The sequence below is a fragment of the Mustela nivalis genome (genome assembly GCF_964662115.1).
Source record: "Mustela nivalis genome assembly, chromosome: 7".
Classification (NCBI taxonomy): Eukaryota; Metazoa; Chordata; class Mammalia; order Carnivora; family Mustelidae; genus Mustela; species Mustela nivalis.
Genome location: NC_139026.1, coordinates 3,776,732 through 3,796,163, shown reverse-complemented (window position 1 = coordinate 3,796,163; position 19,432 = coordinate 3,776,732). Strand labels below are relative to the sequence as shown.

General features: G+C 57.4%; 1 protein-coding gene across 1 annotated transcript in view; it reads left to right on the top strand.

Annotated features, from left to right (window-relative positions):
• FBLN1 (fibulin 1) overlaps window positions 1-15,973 on the top strand; it is a 79,286-nt gene extending 63,313 nt beyond the window's left edge. The window contains exon 17 of the mRNA XM_082739649.1: window positions 15,178-15,973. Coding sequence (XP_082595775.1) covers window positions 15,178-15,317 — 140 coding nt within the window. The 3' untranslated portion in view covers window positions 15,318-15,973. The remainder of the gene's footprint in view (window positions 1-15,177) is intronic.
• Window positions 15,974-19,432: the final 3,459 nt, after the last annotated feature.

The window sequence follows — 19,432 nt, the reverse complement described above, 5'->3', positions numbered from 1 at the left end:
GTGAGCTGAAGGCAACAAGATGGGCTTGCTAATTGCTCTTCCGCAGCGAGTGGGGAGCTCCGTTTTGTAGTCTTTGCACGATTGCGGGGAAGGCTCTACTTTTACTAAAACAAGCAGGAACACAAGAGAACAGCCTGGTATCAGCGTCACCGGCAATGTTAGTCTTGGGCCTCGTGAGATCTGAGCAGTCTTTCCACTCAGACTGTGCCAAGACCGTCCCCGCGTTCTGGCTGCAGAGACCTGTGTGGACTTCCCACGGGCGTGAATCGTAGCTTCTGGGGTGGGCTGCGCCTGGGCGCTGTCCCCGCGGCCCTTCAGCAGCGGCTCTCGCTTCCCGTTCTGCTCACATCCTGGTGCTCCGCAGGGATCCAATGTTGGCCGTGGTAACGCCATCCCCTGCTTCTCTGCCTCTAGGGAGCTCACTGTCTCTGGAGCAGGACAGGAGAGCACAGAGGTGCTGGGGTGCAGAGCCTGGTGACCCCTGCCTGAGCAAATCTTTGTGGGCTGCTGGGAGGAGGTGGCACCTGGGAGGCTCGGCTCTGACCAGGTGAAGAACCAGAGAAGGCTGTTCCCGGACCTTGTTCCCGCCCTCAGCGGGATGGTGCTTTGAACATCTGGACCATATCAACTTCAAGGGGGCGTGGTCTTAAGCCATCACGTGTGGTCCGGAAGCTTCAAGACAACCCCTCCTACACACGTCTCTACCCAAGTGTTCAGCCTTTAATGTCTGCGCCGGGCAACGCCTCTCAGCGGTACCCTCCGAAGGCTCTGGGGTTTGGAGTAACGTCGCACTCTTCAGGAACCCAGGGACCTGCCACCGAATGAGGCAGGCTTTACCTCCAGCGACTGCAGGCGCGCGAGCCCTTGTACACGCGCATCAGCCCGCCTTCCGCCCCCCTCCTGCTTCCCGCCGAGTGCGGCGTACCTGGCGGTCTTGTCAACGCTGTCGCCCCGTCACCTACCCTTCCCTGGAGTCCAAGAAACACACGCGGGCCTCCTCTGGCCCAGCCCTGGGTCGGCTCGAGGAGGTGGTTGAGAGGCGCCCTGTGCTCTCTGGTTGCTCCCAGCCCAGGGAGGGAGACAGACACCGAAGCTGTCCCTTCCAGCACGGAGCGGAATGTGCCGGACAGGCAGAGGAGAGGCAGCCCAGCCGGCTCCACGGGCGGTCAAGGGAGGCTTCTTGGAAGAGGGAACATGAGAGTTGGGTCTTGATAGTGGAGTAGGAGTGAGCAAGGCCAAGAGGTATTCCTGGCCCGGGGGTACCGGGACAAGAGGCAGGGGCTGGGAAGACACTCACACAGTCTGGTGCTACCAGAGCAGGGCGAGAAGAGAGACTGGAAGCGTCACAGGCCCAGGCCTCTGTGGACTTCGGTGGCCCACAGGGAGCCACTGGAGGTGTGCAGCGCTCCTTGGGAGGTGTGCACTTCCCGTGGTGCTTCTAGATCCCTCTGCAGCCTGCCATGGCGGTTGTCCCCACTTCACAGATGAGAAGACTGAGGCCAGGGGAACTAAGCTGCTTGCCAGGGCCTCTCAGCTGGGGAGCACTTGAGGATGGAAGTTGGACCTGGACCACCTGTCTCCAGAGCCTCCCACCCTGATGGTCCCCATGGTGCAGCCCCGTTTTCCTCTGGTCTACACTGGCGGGCATCTCTACACTAGCAGCTGGTGGCAGTAGTCAGAGGGGTAGGTCATGAAGCATCTCCTTTCGAACAGCTGCAGGGCTCCCAGCCGTGGGGTCTTGGGCCTCAGGTCACCCCTTTGTGAGTAAAGAGCCCCTCTAAGCCCACATGGTCAAGAGACGGGGTTCAGACACCGCGTGCTGGGAGGGAGCAGGTCCCGGAACAACCTTTTCTGATCCTTCACCTGACCAGGGCCGACTCATTCTCGTTCTCACCGGCGGCCGCAGCAGGGGCTGCTCCTCGTGACCCTTGGGCCTGCCTCTTCCCTGCCTGCCTGCAGGGGGCTGGTGGGAATGGGGGTCCAGGACCGCCGTGGGGAGCCGCTCCGCCGGGCCAAGCCGCACCCTCTACGGGCACTTGCACCTTAGGGGGATTATGTGTAGTCCGGGCAGGACTCTGGCTAGAAACACGCTTTAATTATAACCTACGGGTCTGGAGAGAAATTCAGATCCCACTCTAGTTGTGACTTTGTTTCTGGGAAAGCCCTCTGGTCTGACAGTGTGTGTGTGTGCGCGCGCGCGCATGTGTGCGTGGTGCGTGTGGGTGGTGGGTGTGAGTTTCTGGGTGAGTATGTGCAGGTGTGTGTAGGCATGGGGGAGGCTAAGCATCTAGGTCTGTAGGAGCATGAAGACGGGCAGGGGTACACACACAGGGTTTGATTTCTGAGATGGGGGATACTTGTCGGCTTGGGAGAAGGGTGACCCTGTAAGATCAAGGCTCAGCCTCGCGTCCCCAGCGCTAAGCCATCCTGGACCCAGGGCCGGGCTCTGGAGGGTCTGCTCACAGCTTCACCTGGGAGGGGAGAAGTCATCTGGGGCCCCATGTGCGTTCACATCCCCGTGCACAGAGCCCTTTGCAAGCTCGACACTTGGGTGCAAACCCCTCCTCGTGCTGCCTGGCGGGACGGCATCACTGTTGCTGTAAAACAAAACTGAACGGCCAGCCCCGGGTCCCGCGGCCAGCGAGTCAGAGCTGCGGCCGGAGGGCTGGGCGGCAACATGCCCACTTTGGCTTGAGCTCCCTGGCCTCGTGGGCTGCTCTGAGGCCCCTGGGCCCCCCGAGAAACTCGCCCTGGCACTGTGGCAGCTAGTTCTGCACTCAGTAAAGGCGGAATGAATGGAGGATCGCGTGATTGTCCCACTCACCTTAGAGATGGTTCCCAGTTAGGTGCAGAAGGGATATGCCCTAATTATAGACACCTATTAATGCAATTAGTTGGAGGGATTGTGTGAAGGCTCGTAGCTGTGCCTGGCCCGCAATGACTGTGCAGAAAGTCAGTCCTAGTGGGACTTGAGCCTCCTCTGTGGAGAGGGGTTGATGGTCCCCATTGCCCCGCTGTCCGTGCCAACCAGGGCACGGGCATCCTCATACAGTACCCCCTCTTAAAGCAAACTAAAAACATAAAAGCTTTGAAATAGCGTTCTGATTTCATCGGTGGGTAGAAGTATTCTTACTTGATTACAAGTTTACTGTTTGAAAATTAGCAGTTGTTGGGGTGGCTCTTCTGGGGCAAAATGTGATCATGTGGCCACAAGCAGAGCCCTGGACTCAGGGTGAGACCTTCTGGGCTTGATTCTTGCTTCCCTGTTTCTAACTGTGTGACCCCAGCTCTCTGAGCCCCAGTTTTCATCTCAGCGAAACTGCCTCAATACTTGTCTTGCTGGGTTGATAACCGGGAGGACTGGAGGGGACATGCGTACTTGAACGTAGCTGGGTGGGGTGTTAGGGATGAATGAGCCACCGTGGGGAGCCGTTCGGAACTGGAGCAGGTGAGAGCTTTGTGTCACCTGAGGGAATGACAGCCCCAGGAGTGTTCACCCCAAAGCAGCTCCAGCTGCCTGGGGGCCATCTTTGTGGCTTGGGCGGGCGAGGCAGGCCCAGCCACAAGCAGGATGGTGGAGGCTATGCCTTCCAAGTTCTGCCATCCTTGAATTAGCTCGTTCATTCAACAAGAACATCCTGGGTTCCTACTCTAGGCCAAGTCCTGGGCTGGGCACTGGGCTGCCAACTTACACACAAGCCATAGAGTCTGCTTTCATGGAGCTGTCTCCTAGCTTCCCTAGTATCCTGCCATCTGAGCTCCTGTAGGCCTCGTAGCTGTTCATGTCTCAGAGGGAGAGAGAATTGGTCTGTGGCAGGCCTGCCACATCCAGCTGAATATGTTGTGCACTGCAAAACTCTAGGGGGTTACCATTTGCAGCCTCTTCCATGTGCAGTGCACAACATACGGACTAGTACATGGCAGCCCTGGTACAAGACCTCGTGAGTGAAGATCCCAAGCTCACAGCGCCTCTGCCCGCCACTCCCACCCCCAGGGAGCAAAGCGCTTGCTTGCCCAACAATTCTGGCTTCAGGTCCCTGTTAGCTGTCCCAGCAGGCGGGGTGCAGATCACCTCTTTAAAATCATTACCCCCTAAGGGGTTAAACATGTGCTGCTGACCCCGTCCTGCGGCCTGATTCAGAAAGCTTGGCCTGGGATCAGTACACATTACAGATGACATTGAGAAATTCCACCTAAAAACAACAGTGCGGCTGTCCCTGCCGGGTGACGAGTGATTGGCCCTGTCCCGGCTTTCACGGCAAATCCTGGGGATTAGGCGCTCTCTCTCCTCCTGGAGGCACAGCCCGCCTGTCACCCCGGGCCACACCCTGGCCCACAGCCAGCATGTTTCCTGGGGTGACGGCCCAGCTGCCTTGGGGCCCGGGATGGGCTGTGGCCTGACTTCACCATGAGGGCTGGCAGCCTCCCTGAGGGCGGTGGGAGGGAGAGAGTAGGTGGGAGGGTCTCTTGAAGGGGATGGCAGGGAGATGATAGGCACACACACTCCTTGCGCCCCCGTGCTGGGATCCCAGGGAGCAGAGATGGGGTGGAGGGCCCAGGGCCCCGTGCTGTGCCTGGCCTCGTCACCATGCTCAAATGACAGCATTAGGCCCCAGAACCCTATGAGAAGGGCTCTCCACCACCAGTTTCACTGACAGACTCTCAGAGGTCACCCCATCACACAGCTGATGATGCCTCCAGGCAGCCCTCCAGGCTCACACTGGACCCTCCGAGGGCTCGGTGGGGCTCAGGGCTTTGGAGTCCACCCAAGTGAGGCACGCAGGGAAGCCCGCTCCTGCCCAAGTGGCTCCGGAGGCCCGAGCTGGCCCCGCTGAGCTCAGCCAAACATCCCTCCTCTCTCAGCAAAGTGTTTCCATGTCATGGCAAAAGGTGCTCTAGCCACTCAGTTCCTAAAGCCAGGAGCTGGGGACCCTCTACAGTGGCTCCCCTCACACCCCCACAGCCAACTGTAAAGCCCCCGCTGCCCAGCCAGAGAGATGTCCTCCACCTAGGCCTGTCCTTGTCCTCCTCAGCGCTCAGCATTCTTGTCCCTCCTCTCTCTCTGTCCCCTGTGTCCAGCAACCCCAGCTTCAGACCCTCGGAAGCCCTGGCCTCTCTCTTCTTCTGGACATTAGCTAGGATGTTCCCTGTTTCCTCCTCCTTTAGGTGAACTCCTATCCATCCCTTAAAGCCCTGTTTTCTCCTCTTGCCTGTCCTCCGCACCCCCACAGGCTCTGTGTTTGGCTCCTCCCCTGTGTTCCACAACAGCCTGGATGGGCCTCTTTGGGGACCCTTCTCATACCCCTTCTTCCAGCAAACGATGTCTGTGCCCTGCAGAGCAGGTCCTGGTCCAGGAGACACAGCAGTGACCTAGAGAGACATGCAACCCTGCCGCATATTCATTTTATTCCAGAAGGTGGGAGCAGACAAGAAATGAGTAGAATACGTTCATGGTCAGGGCGTGGTGAGTGTGACGTAGAGGGCTGGAGAGGGGGAGGGGCTGGGTGGGATGTGGGGCAGAGAAACAGCTTTAAATCTGGTAGTCGGAGACGGTTGTCTAACCCGAGGAGCTGAGGCAATGAGCCACATGGAAATGTGAGACAGAGAGCACGTGCAAAGTCCCTGAGGCAGCAGGAATAGCATGTGCAAAGTCCCTGAGACGGAGGGAAGCCTGGTGTTTTTGAACCACAGCAGGGAGGCCGATGAGGCTGGAACAGAGGTGTGAGCTGGTGGCTGGTGAGGCGGGGTCTTAAGGACTTTCGAGGCCTCTGGCTTTTGCACTGAGTGAGGTGGGAGCCACAGGAGGGTCTTGAGGTGAAAGGTGAGATGACCTAATGCTTTAAAGGTTGACTCCGAGTGTGGGGCCGAGGCTCTTCTAGCCGGCTGACGCGATGGTGGGCCCCCATATGGGCCCAGCAGAAGGCGTGAGAGGGAGACAGATTCAGGTGTCATTGGAAGGGGGTGCCACGTTTTGTTATGGGGTAGTGTAGGGCGGATAACCCTACAGATTTTGGCCCGAAAAAGAGAAGACCGCTGAGAGGGGAAGGCGAAAACGTGGCAGCTTCGGGGGGGGCTGGGGGGTCAGCTGGACACTGGGATCAGGACTCCACGGCCCCACAGCGGCACTCCGTGGAACCGATGAGCCTGGGAGACGTTAGCGTGTGGATGGTAGTCAGAGCCCGAGACCCTGTGAGCTCACCGAGGAGACGAGTATAGACGCGGAGAGAAGAGGCCGAGACGGGGCGCACAGCCCTTGTGCCCCGGTCGGGGCGAGCCGGCGAGCCTGCGCCGTGACATCCTGGAAGAGGGGAAGGCGTTTCCCGGAGGAGGGCACGCCCATTGGATCTGGTGACGCCCAGGCCCCTGGTGACCCTGGCAAGGCCCTCCCAGAGAGCAGGATGGGGGAGATGCTCGGAGCAGGATAACTGGAGGCTCCTGCTGGATCAAGAGCCGAGGACCGCACGCGCCCACGGCAGCAGCGCGGAGCTCGCGGCCTCGCAAGTTCTTGCTGGATTTTCTGGATTTGCTCTTCTGAAGATTGTGAATTCCAGGAGGCAAGGACCTACGAGGGGCTCCTCTGTGCAACGGCCCCCTCCATCACCCTGCTCGTTAGTCTTTCTCGCACACACGTGTGTGTGCACACACCCACCACACTAGGAGGTCACCACCCAGGCCCAGGGTCTGCTGAATTCCAGAGTCACCACGGGGTTAAAGCGATCCCAGAGCAGACTCTCAGCGTCCCCCGAGGTGGCCCCCGGGGACTGTCTGTGCTCAGCCAGGATGATTCGTGAGCCTCCTGCTGCCTCTGTCATGCACCTTTGGAAAAAGCCTTTGATAGCACCGGGCACACTCATAAATCGTTCTTTATTTAAAAAAAAAAAAATACAGTGTTTTAGGCAAATAGCAGTGGAGGCATGTCATGCAAACTCAGGAAAGGAAAGCTGGGTGAAAATCCGAAATTTCGAGGCTCCTGGCCTCACAACCATAACGTGCAAAGGACCCAGATGCCTTCGTCACCCGTTAGCAGAAGAGCCTCGATGTCCGGTGTTTCTGGACGGACTCTGCGAGGAACGTCCGCTCCATGGCCGAGACGGGGGGACCCCAGCGTCCCAGTTGTCACCGCCTGCAGACAAAGAACTCGCCCCCCGGGGCCAGCTGGGAGGCAGGCACTCTTCCGGCACGTTGGGGATCCTGCCTGCAGCAGGCCTGTGGGTGATTCTCCCCATCCACAGAGGAGGAAACTGAGACTCGGGCTCAGGGAGCGTGAGTCAGGAGAGCACACAGGGTGTCGGGACTCCGTGTGGGGTTCCTGGGCCGTGACCTTCCAGGGCGACCTTGGGCAGGGCGAAGTCCTATTCTTCGGGGTCCGGCCAGTCCTGAAACCCCCTGCAGCTGCGCTTCTGAGCACGCCCCAGACTGTTCCTGCCAGGCCGGCTTGTCCGCCGAAGTTCAGCCGAGACGAGCTCCTCGGTGACACTTTCACAGGCGGCCGGTGCCCAGTCTGGGGTGAGCTTCCCCAAGCTCCACGGAAGCCTCTTTCCTCACCTTCCGAGCCTCTGCGGCCTCGCCCTCTACGGCCGACTCCCCCAGGGGGCCGAGAGCTCCACGAGGACCCAGCTGGCTCCGGGCAAGCTTGTGCCCACAGTGCCGGCTCCGTGCTTGCCAAAGGAGGGAGAAGAGCGGGCGCCGTGTTGCAGCCAGCGGTGGGGGCTTCGGGGCCCGCTCTGAACTTGGCAGCTGCACACTGGGCCGGCGTCTTAATTCCTTGGGGCCTTATCACCTCTGAAGAAAGAGGTGATGTAGCCGAGGGCAGGACTCCTCTCTCCGGTACTCCCAGCCCTAATCCTATGTCCCCTTGGCAAGACTTGCACACACTTGCCTTTCCATGACCTTTGCGCCTCCTGGGGGGACTGCGAGGGGTTCAGTGTGGCAGCAGCGGAGCGCTAACAATGTGGGGAACCCGAGCAAGGTGCTTCACCTGCTGGGATCTGGGGGTTGGGGTGGGGGAGACAGGACATTTGGCAGAGCCATAGCACAACCCCAGGATCAGACCTGCATTCTAGAAGGCTGGCTGTGGCCGCAGCGAGGGGAGAGCTTTGGGGGTGAGGAGCAAGTGTTGTAAGGTCAGGCATGACCTGAGGCATGGGGGGTGGGGCTGGAGCAGACAGGGGGTCTGGACACTCTTGTGCATGGAAGCCGCCTGTCCCCACGGTCACCGAGTGGGATGGGGAGAAGCCAGGAGGCCTGTTGAGGAGGGGTCCGCGTTCTCTGGAGACTGGAGAAGGGCAGCAGATTTGGGGGGAGGGGCCGTCTGGGGGGATTGAGCAGATGAGCTTGGGTCTGGGGCTGAAGGACCCCAGCAGGCAGGGGTAGGGACAGGAAATGATTTTTTTAATCCCTTCTATCATGGGCGGCTTTTTGGCCAACTGTTACAGTCCGTGCGTTAGACGGCGAAGCCCTTCCAGAAAAGGGCCCAGCCTCCTCTTCCTCTGGTGAGCCACACAGCTCCGTGGAAGGGGCCATAGCCCAGGACTGACTCCCTGATGCTCAGAACTCACTCACTTCCCCACACGGAGCCGGTTTCCTCCTCCAGGAGCACAGACAGTGATGCTAACGTGAGGAGGATGAGACGGCAGACAGGAGTGGTCGTCGTGAGGACAAAGCACTGTAGAGACATCGGTTTCCGTGTCAGGGAGCGAGGCCGAGAGGTCTAGCGCAGAGCGACCTTGCCTTCCACATTCCTCCTGGAGGGGAAGGCTGGCCTTGGGGGGCTGCCTGCATCCGCCCGGTCCAAGCTGCTCAAGCTCCGGGGAGGCCGGTGTGGGGAGCACATTTATAATAATCGAGAAGTGCGGAGGGCGAGTTCTGCGGAGACATGTTGAAGGCCATTTGGTATTTTAAATATGCAGCCCAGACACCCTCCTCCTTCCTTCCAAGCACCTGCTTGGGTGTTTCTTAGGGCAAGAAGGGAAGACGGAGTTTCAGGAGCTCAGCTCCTCCACTGCCGATTACAGATGGGACTGCTTCGTGGTTCCTTTCTGCCGTGCTTGCCTTCGATGCAGGCCGAGGCAGCACGTTCTGGAAGCTTCCTCCATGTCACGTGGCGCTGTGAGGAGGAAGGTGATGCAGGGGGATGGGAAGAGCTGAGCTTTGGGTCTGTCCCCGCTGGATGGCTTCCGGAGGTGTGGGCTGTGTGGCCTGAGGCATCCAGCGCTCGAGCCCACTCCGCCCCTCCCAGGGAAGGGTGGGGGAGGTCTGTTCCCGAAGGCACTGCGGTGAGGACTTCAGAACCGATAGGCAGTGGGATCCACTCATTTCCCTTCCCCTTCACCGGCTGCGTGTCCCTGTCCCAGCCCCTCCGTGCTCTAGTGCTGGTGGTGCCGCTTTCTTTTAAGTAATCCCTAGGCCCGACATGGGGCTCGAACTCACAACCCTAGGATCAAGCGTCACGCACTCCCGACTGAGCCAGCCAAGCACCCCATCTAGTGCTTTGCTTTCTATGTAGCCACAGTGTATCTCTGTTTCCTTGGGTTTTCCTCTTTGCCGTTGGTCTGTGCTCTTCATTCTCCTCTGCAGGGAGCATCGTTTGTACCGAGGACACCTCACCGAGACGTGCGTAATGACGGGCCCGTCCCCATTGCCCGTCACGTCTGGGTTTGTCGGGGCCACGTGGGTCTCCTCTGACCGCCCGGCTCTCGGTCGCAGCACCTCGTCCTCACAGGCCAGCACTCCGCCTTCCCCCCTGCTCGTGGCTCTGCGTGGCGGCCGCCAAGGCCAGACAATGAGGCCTGGCTCTTCCTCGCCGTCCCCTTCCCACCCGAGCCGGGAAACTCAAGGACCCGCAACCACTGTACGTTCTCCCTTCCGGGTGACAGTTTCCACTTTACGAACTGTACTTAATGTTTTTGTGGACGTTTGTTCATTCAGTCATTCGGCAAATGTAGGTCGGGTGCCGCCTGTGCGTCACGTGCAAAGTAGCACAAAGGACCTGTTCCCCGCGACACACAGGAGACACCGGGTGGCCTGGAAAGACGGGGCTATCGGCCTCCGGGCTCTCACTGCCGTGCGGAGACTGGTGACCCCCAAGAGAGCAATGGTCCTCTAGCCTGTCTCCAAGGAGCGATAGCTCCTCACTCTTTTTACTCTGTGGGCTGCGACTTTCTTACCCGTCTTTCCTCAGCCGGATCTCTCTGAAACGCACGGTTCATTTCCACTGGCGCGAGAGCGCGGCGAAGTTCCGTGGTGCGTCATGTGGCTTGTGAAATTCCTCTCCGACAGCCCCGTTCACGCCATTACACCTCGTCGGTCAGAATCACAGGGCTTCTGGGTTGACAGCTGACCTTGAGAACGCATGGTGACTTGCCCAAGGTCATACCGTTGGTCCGTGTGCGGTGAGCCCCGGAACCCGAGGCTAGGATTCCGGGTCTCCTCCTAGATCAGCATCTGTGTCAGAGACAAGACCCGTGCAGGGAGCTCCACGGCTGCTTTCCGTCCTTTCAAATAACGGGCGGGCACTCGGGTGCCACTCTGAGCCGCAGATGCTGGGGGCAGGGAGTGGGGGGGGTGGCTCGAGGACCAGGAAGGCCGACCACAGACCCCCGGGACGGCCAGGGTCCCCGCTGGACCCGTGTGCTTCCTGTGGGGTTCCCGGCTCTCAGCACATCAGCTGCAATTTACAAAGCAGAGACCAGACGGGAAGGTGAAGTGCCCGAGGGGCCTACATTTTTCAAAGGGGGAAAAAAAAGGCTAATTATATCTTTAAGAGGCACAGACACGCCGAGGAATACCAGCAGCGTCTGAGACCTGAAGCAGAAATGCCAAGGACGAGGATTTGGAAGATGAACACAGTTGAACCCGGCACTGTGGTCTTTTTGTTGTTGTTCTGGGGCTCCGGGAAGCTGGGGAGGCACAGACCCCAGCAGGTCAGATGGACACGCCAGGCACGACGGAAAAGCATGCCTCCCTTTGGCCTGCATGTTGTTGCTACACTGGTCATTAACTACCGTCCTTCCAGAACCTTCTGGGGTTCCTCTTTCCTTCAGGACAGAGTTTTCCACAGTCTAGGAAGGGAGACAAAACTCTGTCCTGTCTGGGCCTCCCGGACTGCCGCCCCTTCTTTCCTCCTGCTCTCTTTCTTCCTCACCTTTATCTCACTCGGTCATCATGATGGAGCTCCCTCTGCGCGGGGCTCCAGGCCCCGTGCTGGGGACAGTGGGACGCCCGAGTTGCAGATGCCATCTCCCTGGAAGGGGAGCTGACTGCAGCTTCCCAGCCATGGGCAGAGGCGGCATGATAGCTGCAGGGACGAAGTATCATGGACCCCAGGGCTGGGGAGGCTTCATGCAAAAGGACCTAAGCAGTCTAGCTGGTCCCCCAGCCTGGTCCATAGCAGCAGACACCAATATCACATCTACAGAATCGAGTTGATGGGCGGGGGTGGGGGCGGGGGAGTTGGACCCCCTGGGGGAGGCTTTCCAAACTCTGTGGGGTCACGGAGGGGCAGCACGAGTCTCTCTTCTTCCCTGGCTTGTTTCCCTGCAGTAGGAAGGTTGATGGTGGTTCTGAATGGATGCTGGTCTCGAATCAGTGGTGGGGAGGCAGCCAGAATGGATGGACGGGTGGGTGGGTGGATGGATGGTTGGGTGGGTGGATGGTGGGTGGGTGGATGATTGGATGGATGGTTGGGTCTGTGGATGGATGGTTGGGTGGGTGGGTGGTGAGTGCATCAGTGGGTAGGAGAGCTGTAAAGAAAGAAGTGACATCAGGAGAAAACCTGGCTTTGGTCAAAGGGAGGACTAGGAGGTAGAACGCAAGCTCGGACTATGCTGGGAATGGAGGGAACATGTTCACCTGAACCAGGGCTCCAGGGGAAACGTGACTGAGCAGAAGAAGCCATGGTCATGTCCACAGAGTGGGTGTGGCCCGGAAAGGGCTCTCTGGGTTGGCTGGGTTTGTGGTTAGAGGTGGGGGTTTAGTGCTGACTTCGGGTCAGAGGGAAGGGGCCGAGAAGCCCCTTCTGGTGAGGTGGGGGCCCCAGGGGGTGGGAGAGAGGGGACACACTTCTGAGTCCTCCTACGTGCACTCACAATTTCTTATTTCCCACTGGCAACACGCATATTTGTTCCGCCTTAATCATTTTTCTTGTTAATCGCCGAGACCCTGTGGAAACCCTGGCTCTGAGCGTGACCTGCACCAGATTCGGGCCCACCTCCCCGGGGCCCCTCCCAGTGCCGCCTTCGCTAACACAGCCCCAGGCTTCCTCCCACGCCCCTTTGTCTCAGGGCCGAGCTGCAGCCGAGCAACGAGCGGTGGCCTGGCAGGGACAAAACCTGGGAAAGTGCCCAACGTGACGGATGTTGTACAAACGTTTTCTACACATTTGGGGCCTTCCTTTCAGTCCAGTTTTAAAATCAATCTGGTAAAAATACTCAACACTTGCTCTGGTTTCCTGTCAGGCAAGAATTCAGCCATACTTTGAACATCAGATCACATTCAAGCTGGAATCGCGAAATGCTTTTTGGCCGTCCAGTAGTCATTTCTGAGGGAGGAGGAGGAAGGTGTCCTCCTGCTTGTTTTGTTTCTGATTTTGAAGGTTGCTTTCTTTCATTGGTGTTTCACAGAAGAGCCCATTAAAACGCAGGAAGGTTACAAACTCTTCTGGGGTCGCACCGCTGTTCCCTGTCCCCACGCTGAGCCGCAACATTTCCTTAGCGTGTGCTTGGCAACACCCAGAACGTCTGTGGGTCTGGACCCTTCATGCTATTCAAATGTGTGTGCATAATAATTTTATAATATTTCTATTTAATGTACAAATGTATATACATTTTCTATTTCTATATAATATTCATAAATTTATATAAAATATATAGATATAGAAAATTTTATATACGTTTAAAATATATATTTTATATAATATTTATATAAAATACTTTTAATATATATTTTTAAAATATTTTTATTTATTTATTTGACAGACGAAGATCACATTAGGCAGAAAGGCAGGTAGAGAGAAAGGGAAGCAGGCTCCCCGCTGAGCAGAGAGCCTGATGCGGGGCTCCATCCCAGGACCCTGGGATCATGACCTGAGCTGAAGGCAGAGGCTTTAACCCACTGAGCCACCCAGGCGCCCCAGATTTTTAATATATTCTAAATAAGTATATTTACATATTTCATATTATCTAGTTACATATTTGGCATTATAATAATAACATATATAAAATTATAATCTGTATCACATATTAATTATATGCTATATAAACAGAATGATGATTAATAGAAATAAATACATATCTGATCGTTGCTTGGAGAAATGTCCTCTCCACTCCACTGTTCCTCTGTCCCCAAATAGTTCTCAGGCTCCCCCGGCCTCTCACCTCTTCCTTGAAGACACGGAAACTCCTCTGAGCACTGGAAATAGAGCAGTAACCTCTGTCCCCAGCGTGGGAGAAGTCAGGAGGTAACCCAGGCCACTGGTGGCCTCAGGTAGCACTGTGGGCCTCAGGCCAGGGGAGAGGAGAGGGTGACACAGAGGGGGGCTATGGGGGAGCCCCCACCGACCTGTCCAGATTCTATGCCCGGGAGGGGCAGGCGGGAGTGGCCGGGTCGTCAGGGGCCGCTGACAAGCCCGCATCTTTAGCAGCTGAAGATGTTTTGGGCGTTCCTCCAGGACAAAGCCACAGTGTCACTGCCGGGCAGGGGCAGAGAAAGGGTGCTGACAGCCTGCAGACTATCTCTCCATCAGAGCAGAAGCCCTTGTTTACTTAGAATAGCCTGGAATTCTGCCTCGGCTGTTGGGCATTTCACTTTTGAAACATAAGCCCAGAGAGTGAAAGGGGGAATGGCACACCCAGATTCCCCTTCTGACCGTGAACTTGGCGTTCCTGATCAGAAAGCAGCGCCGCGGCAGGAGGCCTTTGCCAGCCTGCAGGCCCCCCAACCCCGAGCCTTTGACATGGACAGAGGCAGCCGTGGGGGCCTGACCGCAACGCCCTGGGCTTGGTTCCGAGGTCTGGGGTGGGGGCTCAGTAGTCTGATGCAGGAAACAATCAGGGGCAAGTTCGCAGCGCGTGGTTGCAGAGCTGCGGCCCCCCAGCTCGCTCTCTGCCCGCACGCTGGGGCAGCACACCACAGTAGTCGGCTGAGAGGTGCTGGTCGGCACTTCCCACCCCTGCCTCAGTGACGTCACCTCTGTGGCTAAAAATCAGCCATGGAAATTGTGCACTCCAGCGGGAGACCCACCCCTCCACGGCACGTGACTTGGGGCAGGTCCTAATATCAGAGCAGGTGGGACGGAGAAAGGACTTTGGACATCATTCTTGCATAGATGTCAACAGCTGTTGGTGGCACCTGCTTGGCCATGCACCGGGGATCTATCCACCTGCAGACTGCTTGTGTTGCTTCCTCCTCCAAGAAGCCTTCCCTGACTCCGTCTGGCCAGGCTAATGCCCACCGTAGCCCCATCTGTCTCCTCCCAGAGGGCAGGAGAGTTTGCTCTGAGCCTTCGGGTATCCTGCAGAGGCAAGCAGGTGCCCACAAAGCCTGACCCGGAGACAGGGAGACGGCCAGGTGAGTTTGGAGAGAGTTACAGAATCTGATCTTCCCCTCCAATCCTGCTCCCCTCCAAATCTCAGGGTGCCTTTCAAGCTGGGCTTTGTCTGAGCCTTGGCAGAGCCCATGACTGGAGGCTGCTAGTCATGGCCTTCATTTGGTCCCTCTGTCACCTGTCCCTGCCTATCCTCCTGCCGATGGTGCTGGCCAGGCTCTGCTGCTCAGGCTGCACCGCTCTGAGACTCTGTTGGCAGATGCTTCTTGCTCATCAGTTCCCACCAACACCGAGCAGTGAGCTCAAGTGTCACCCTCCACTGTGATCTTCCACGTCACAGAAGACAGGATCACATGTGCTTTGCTCCTTCTGCTAGGTCAGAACTAGACATGGTGGGTAGGAAGGAGAGGGACGGGTGTCTCCTGGTTGTCTACGCCACACCAGGCCCGCTTTTAGGCTCTTCCAAATCCTCTGTCAGGTAGATGGCCGGAATGAACTCACAGTCATTTGTCCTCTGGAGGTGGAAACAGAGCCCAGGGGCAACCACCAGGAGACGTTACTCCACAGGGGATTCAAACATCTGGCTCAGCGTGGGATGCGAGGAGGTCTAAGATGGCTTCTGTTCTTCTCCCCAGGTGTCGTGCGCCAAGTGCGGCCCATTGTGGGCCCGTTCCATGCCGTCCTGAAGCTGGAGATGAACTATGTGGTCGGGGGTGTGGTGTCCCACAGAAACGTCGTCAACGTGCACATCTTTGTCTCCGAGTACTGGTTCTGAGGGCCTGTCCGTGCCATGCGGCCACACCTGTGTCTCCAGGCCAAGTCGTTGCCACACCAACCGTGCCTGTCCCCGTCGACATTTCGTAAATTGATGTATTTGTCTTAGCGTTAGGCCAACATGTATTAAGCCAGATGAATAAGTTCATCTGGTGTATTTTGGTATTTAAATAACAAGTCCAGTTACTCAACTGTCTGTTGAAAACCTTGCTTATTTTTTGACTCCAAGGTTAAAGTTTGCTCCCATTCTCTGCCCTGACAGAGGGGTGGGGGGGACTGGGCATTGGTAAGGACCAAGAAAAGAAAGACATTTTTTCAGGGGGCAGCCAGTCTAGACGCCAAGAGAAAACCAGTTTCGGCACTCATCATATATAGTTTGACATCGGGTACGTTTTTCGCCAATCGGATGCAGTGTGTCCAAGGACGCGGGTGCTGTCCAGTAGCAAGTATGACCGGCTCTGCCCCGATGCCTCGGGAAGCACTTAGAAGGTGCGTTACAGATCTGTTAAAGCAGGAGAATTTCCTCAGGAGAGGCAGAGCCTGTTAGGTTTAAGTGCGGACCCTGCGCGGTCAGCGAGGGAATGGCTGGGTTTTCTCTGCACTGTGCATCCGTCTTTTTTCATTGGAGGTGGGGAAATAAACAGCTTTGTCATCCTCCTGGTGGCCTGTCATCCTCCTGGTGGCCTGTGCACGAGGGTCTTTCAAGAAGGGGGTTCTCCGCTAGCAAAGCGCCTGGGACTGTCCCTTCACACCTTCTCAGACAGCCTCCGGCCCCCTGCGGAGGTTTTGGGTGGGGCCCAGCCTGTGCGTCAACAGCTTCCCACCCCGGTTGTTTCCGATTCCTCGCCCGCCCTCTGACAAGTGCGGTTCAAGCGGCCTCTTGCCCCACGCCCAGCCCTGCCTGACGAGATGGTGTTCCGTCCCCTCTAGAAATCAGCAAGGAGAAATAACGATGATCTTCAGCAGGAAGGAGAGACCCCCAGGGCACAGGGAGTCCCCACGCACCCGGCCTGTGGTGCTTCATTTATTTGCTCCCGGAACCCGAGGTGGGCATGACCGGACACAAGTTTGAGGTGAGCAGACAGGGGTCCGAGAGAGGGACATCACGGCCCAAGTCGCAAGCTTTTTAGGGACACGGGATTCAAAGTCAGTTTATCAGACGCTGAACTCCACTCATCCGTGAAGCCCTGTGTCAGAGAGATGTGGTCAGGCCGGGTCTATAAGGTGTCCCGACACACTCAGCGTCGCCAGGGAGCCCAGCCCCGCCCATGCTCGGTAGCACCCTGGGACCCACGGGGATTCAGCATCAGGGCCCCTCGCTCCCACACATGCCCCTCCTCTAGATGCCCTTTGCCCCGGGTTTATCCCAGCTTCTTAGGCGGGGACCCTGCTTGGGGCTCAGAGCCTCTCTCTTCCCATGCCCCGGCTCATCTCAGCAGCCCGGACCCTGGCACTGGCTGAGATCGTAGCCCCCGCAAGGGACGTCACCCTCGCTGGGATTTCACTGTGGCTGGTGTTCTGGTCATTCGAATGAGCGCTACTCCCACTCTGTGGGGTGGGGTCTCTAGCCGTCTTTGGGGACTCCTGCGTTTCTGAGGTCCCTCATTCAGGGTATTGTTCTGTCAAAGCCAGGCCGGGGCCAGGCAGGCACAAGACCTGCAGCGTCTGGGCATCTTGAGGTGCTGGGAAGGGGGGGAACGGTAGGGGGGACTGGACAGTCCAGGAAGCCATATCAGCAGCTCTGGATGCCTGTGAATTGGGGTCTTGGTGGGGAAGAGGGGACCTGGGGTCCGATCACAGGCATGGAAGCCTGGGGTGATGGGCAGGAAGTGAGAATCCACTTGGGGTTCTGGTTTCCTGCTTGCAATGTGGAGGACAAGTATGCAAGGGCCAGACAGCTGGGCCCGGGCCCTCAGAGAGGAAGGTTTCCCCCGCTCCCGGATTCCTGCGTGGGGCAGAGTGGGCGACAGAAGCAAGGCCCCCTGGAAAAGGCCTTCCCGGGCGGGAGCTGCCGTTGGTGGGCAGAGCCGCCTCCTGTCTCGGACTGGCTCTCAGAGCAGCATATGGCCCATCAACCTTCCTGAGCGTGGCCCGGGGCTGGGGGGCATGGGAGGGGTGCAGAGGGAAAGGGCTGAGGGCAGGGAGCTGCCCGCTGGAAAGCAGAGGGGAGAAGAGCAAGCCAGGCCCTTGCCCCACCTGACACAGAGCCAGAGAGGCTGAGTCAGACCTCACCTTAGCAGGGGCCAGCAGCCCGGTCACCGCCATCCGCCCAGCCTGTTTCTGCACTTGCAAAGTGGAGGCAGAGATCCCTGTCTGCCCCCAGCCCTCCATGGCAGCCCGCGGCGCTGGAGACCGGGAGCACAGCTCTGCACCTGTCAGGAGCTGCGTGCCTGTCCGATCTTACTTCACTCATCGTTCAAGTGATGATGGTGACCGTGACAGCGATGGCCACTGTCAACCAGGCCACACCAGTGTGCTCTGCGTTTCCTTTTCTTAACCACCCATGAGAGCCCGGGGAGACAATCGTGTCGATTACATAAGAGCCCAACTTCTCATATTTGATATCGTGCTCTGGCTTGGGCACCCAACGGACCAATGCGTGTCCCATTATTCTTGCCAAGGAGTTCCTGCCAGGGCCCAGCTTCAGCTGCCTTCCCGACCGGCGAATCTGAACCAGTCAGGCCTCTGGGCCCCAGACAACAGTGATCGCTTTTTAATTGCAGCCTTAGGACAAAATAATAGAGGGCAATCACTATCGGGAAAGCGAGTTCATAAGCAGGATTAGAGGCCAAAGGCACACACACACACTAGACCAGATCGTTTTTGCTGATTTGGTAGTCGAAGAAAGTTGGAAAGAAGGTTCCAGAAGGTCTGGGCTGTCCTATTCTACCAGAAAACCATCTCTGTTGTGAATGAAGGGAGCCTCACTGACGCTCCGAGGACCACTGCAGCATGGTGGCAGGAGGGCCTGGGTCTCCTGGTATCCTGGAGGGACCAGCGTGAAGGGCGACAGGAGGTAGGCCCCCTTACCTAAGTCCCGTCAAGGTCCTCAAGTGAGTTTAGGTGAAGAAAACACCTGGAAGTCGTGCTACATTTTTCAGCCCCAATGTTTTATCGTGAAAATTTCCAAACACGCAGCGAGAGAGGTGGAAGCTGATGGCGAAGGTCGGGTCCCCCGTCCGAGGTTCTACCGTTATCGTTTTCGTAAGATCGGTTTGCATTCTGAAGAAATGGGGACTCACTGCTATTAAATTTCACATTAAACTTAAAAAAAAAAAAAAAAAAAAGCTTTTGGGTTTCGCAGGCTCAAGTTCAGATCCAGCCACTCTTGGACCATGTGGCCTCGGGCGAACGGCTTCATGTCTCAGACCCTGAGCGCTGCTGCTGTGGGATGAAAGTCATCTCCGCGCCTCACGCCGGCGGCTGCGGGGACGAAACGGTCGGTCACGTCGCACAAGGAGCGACACACTTTGGGTCCCTGTAAATAGTGCTACCATCACAGGTGGAGTGAAGGGACGTTCTTTATTATTCTATTGTTCTTTATTCTATTATTAGTCTCATGTGGACCAGCTGGGGACGCAGCAGGAGTTTACAAGTCACCTCAAGTGGCCTCGTGAGAGCTGGCTGCCCCCGCAGACTGCTCGCCTCTTCCGTCTGGGACACCACTGCTAGGGGGCATGTCCGCTTGTCCCCGGGCTGCTTTCTGGACCGCTGGACTGTCCCCTGGGCCAGCTCGCATATTGTGCCTCCTTCCCCGGCTGCACTCTGCTCGGCCCGATGACGTCCGGGTCTGGGTGCCGGCAGCAATCCCGCACCTTCTGTCACACTTGCCAGCATCACTCGTGCCTGAGAGATGGGCTCCTAGAGGCCGCCGACCATCCTCCTGGAAGTGGAATGAGACGGAAAGTGACTCTTTTTATTTTTTTTTTATCAATTCTTGTCCTTTCCCTATTTTTTTTTAAGATTTTATTTATTTATTTGACAGGCAGAGATCACAAGCAGGCAGAGAGGCAGGCAGAGAGAGAGGAGGAAGCAGGCTCCCTGCTGAGCAGAGAGCCCGATGCGGGGCTCGATCCCAGGACCCCGGGATCATGACCTGAGCCGAAAGTAGAGGCT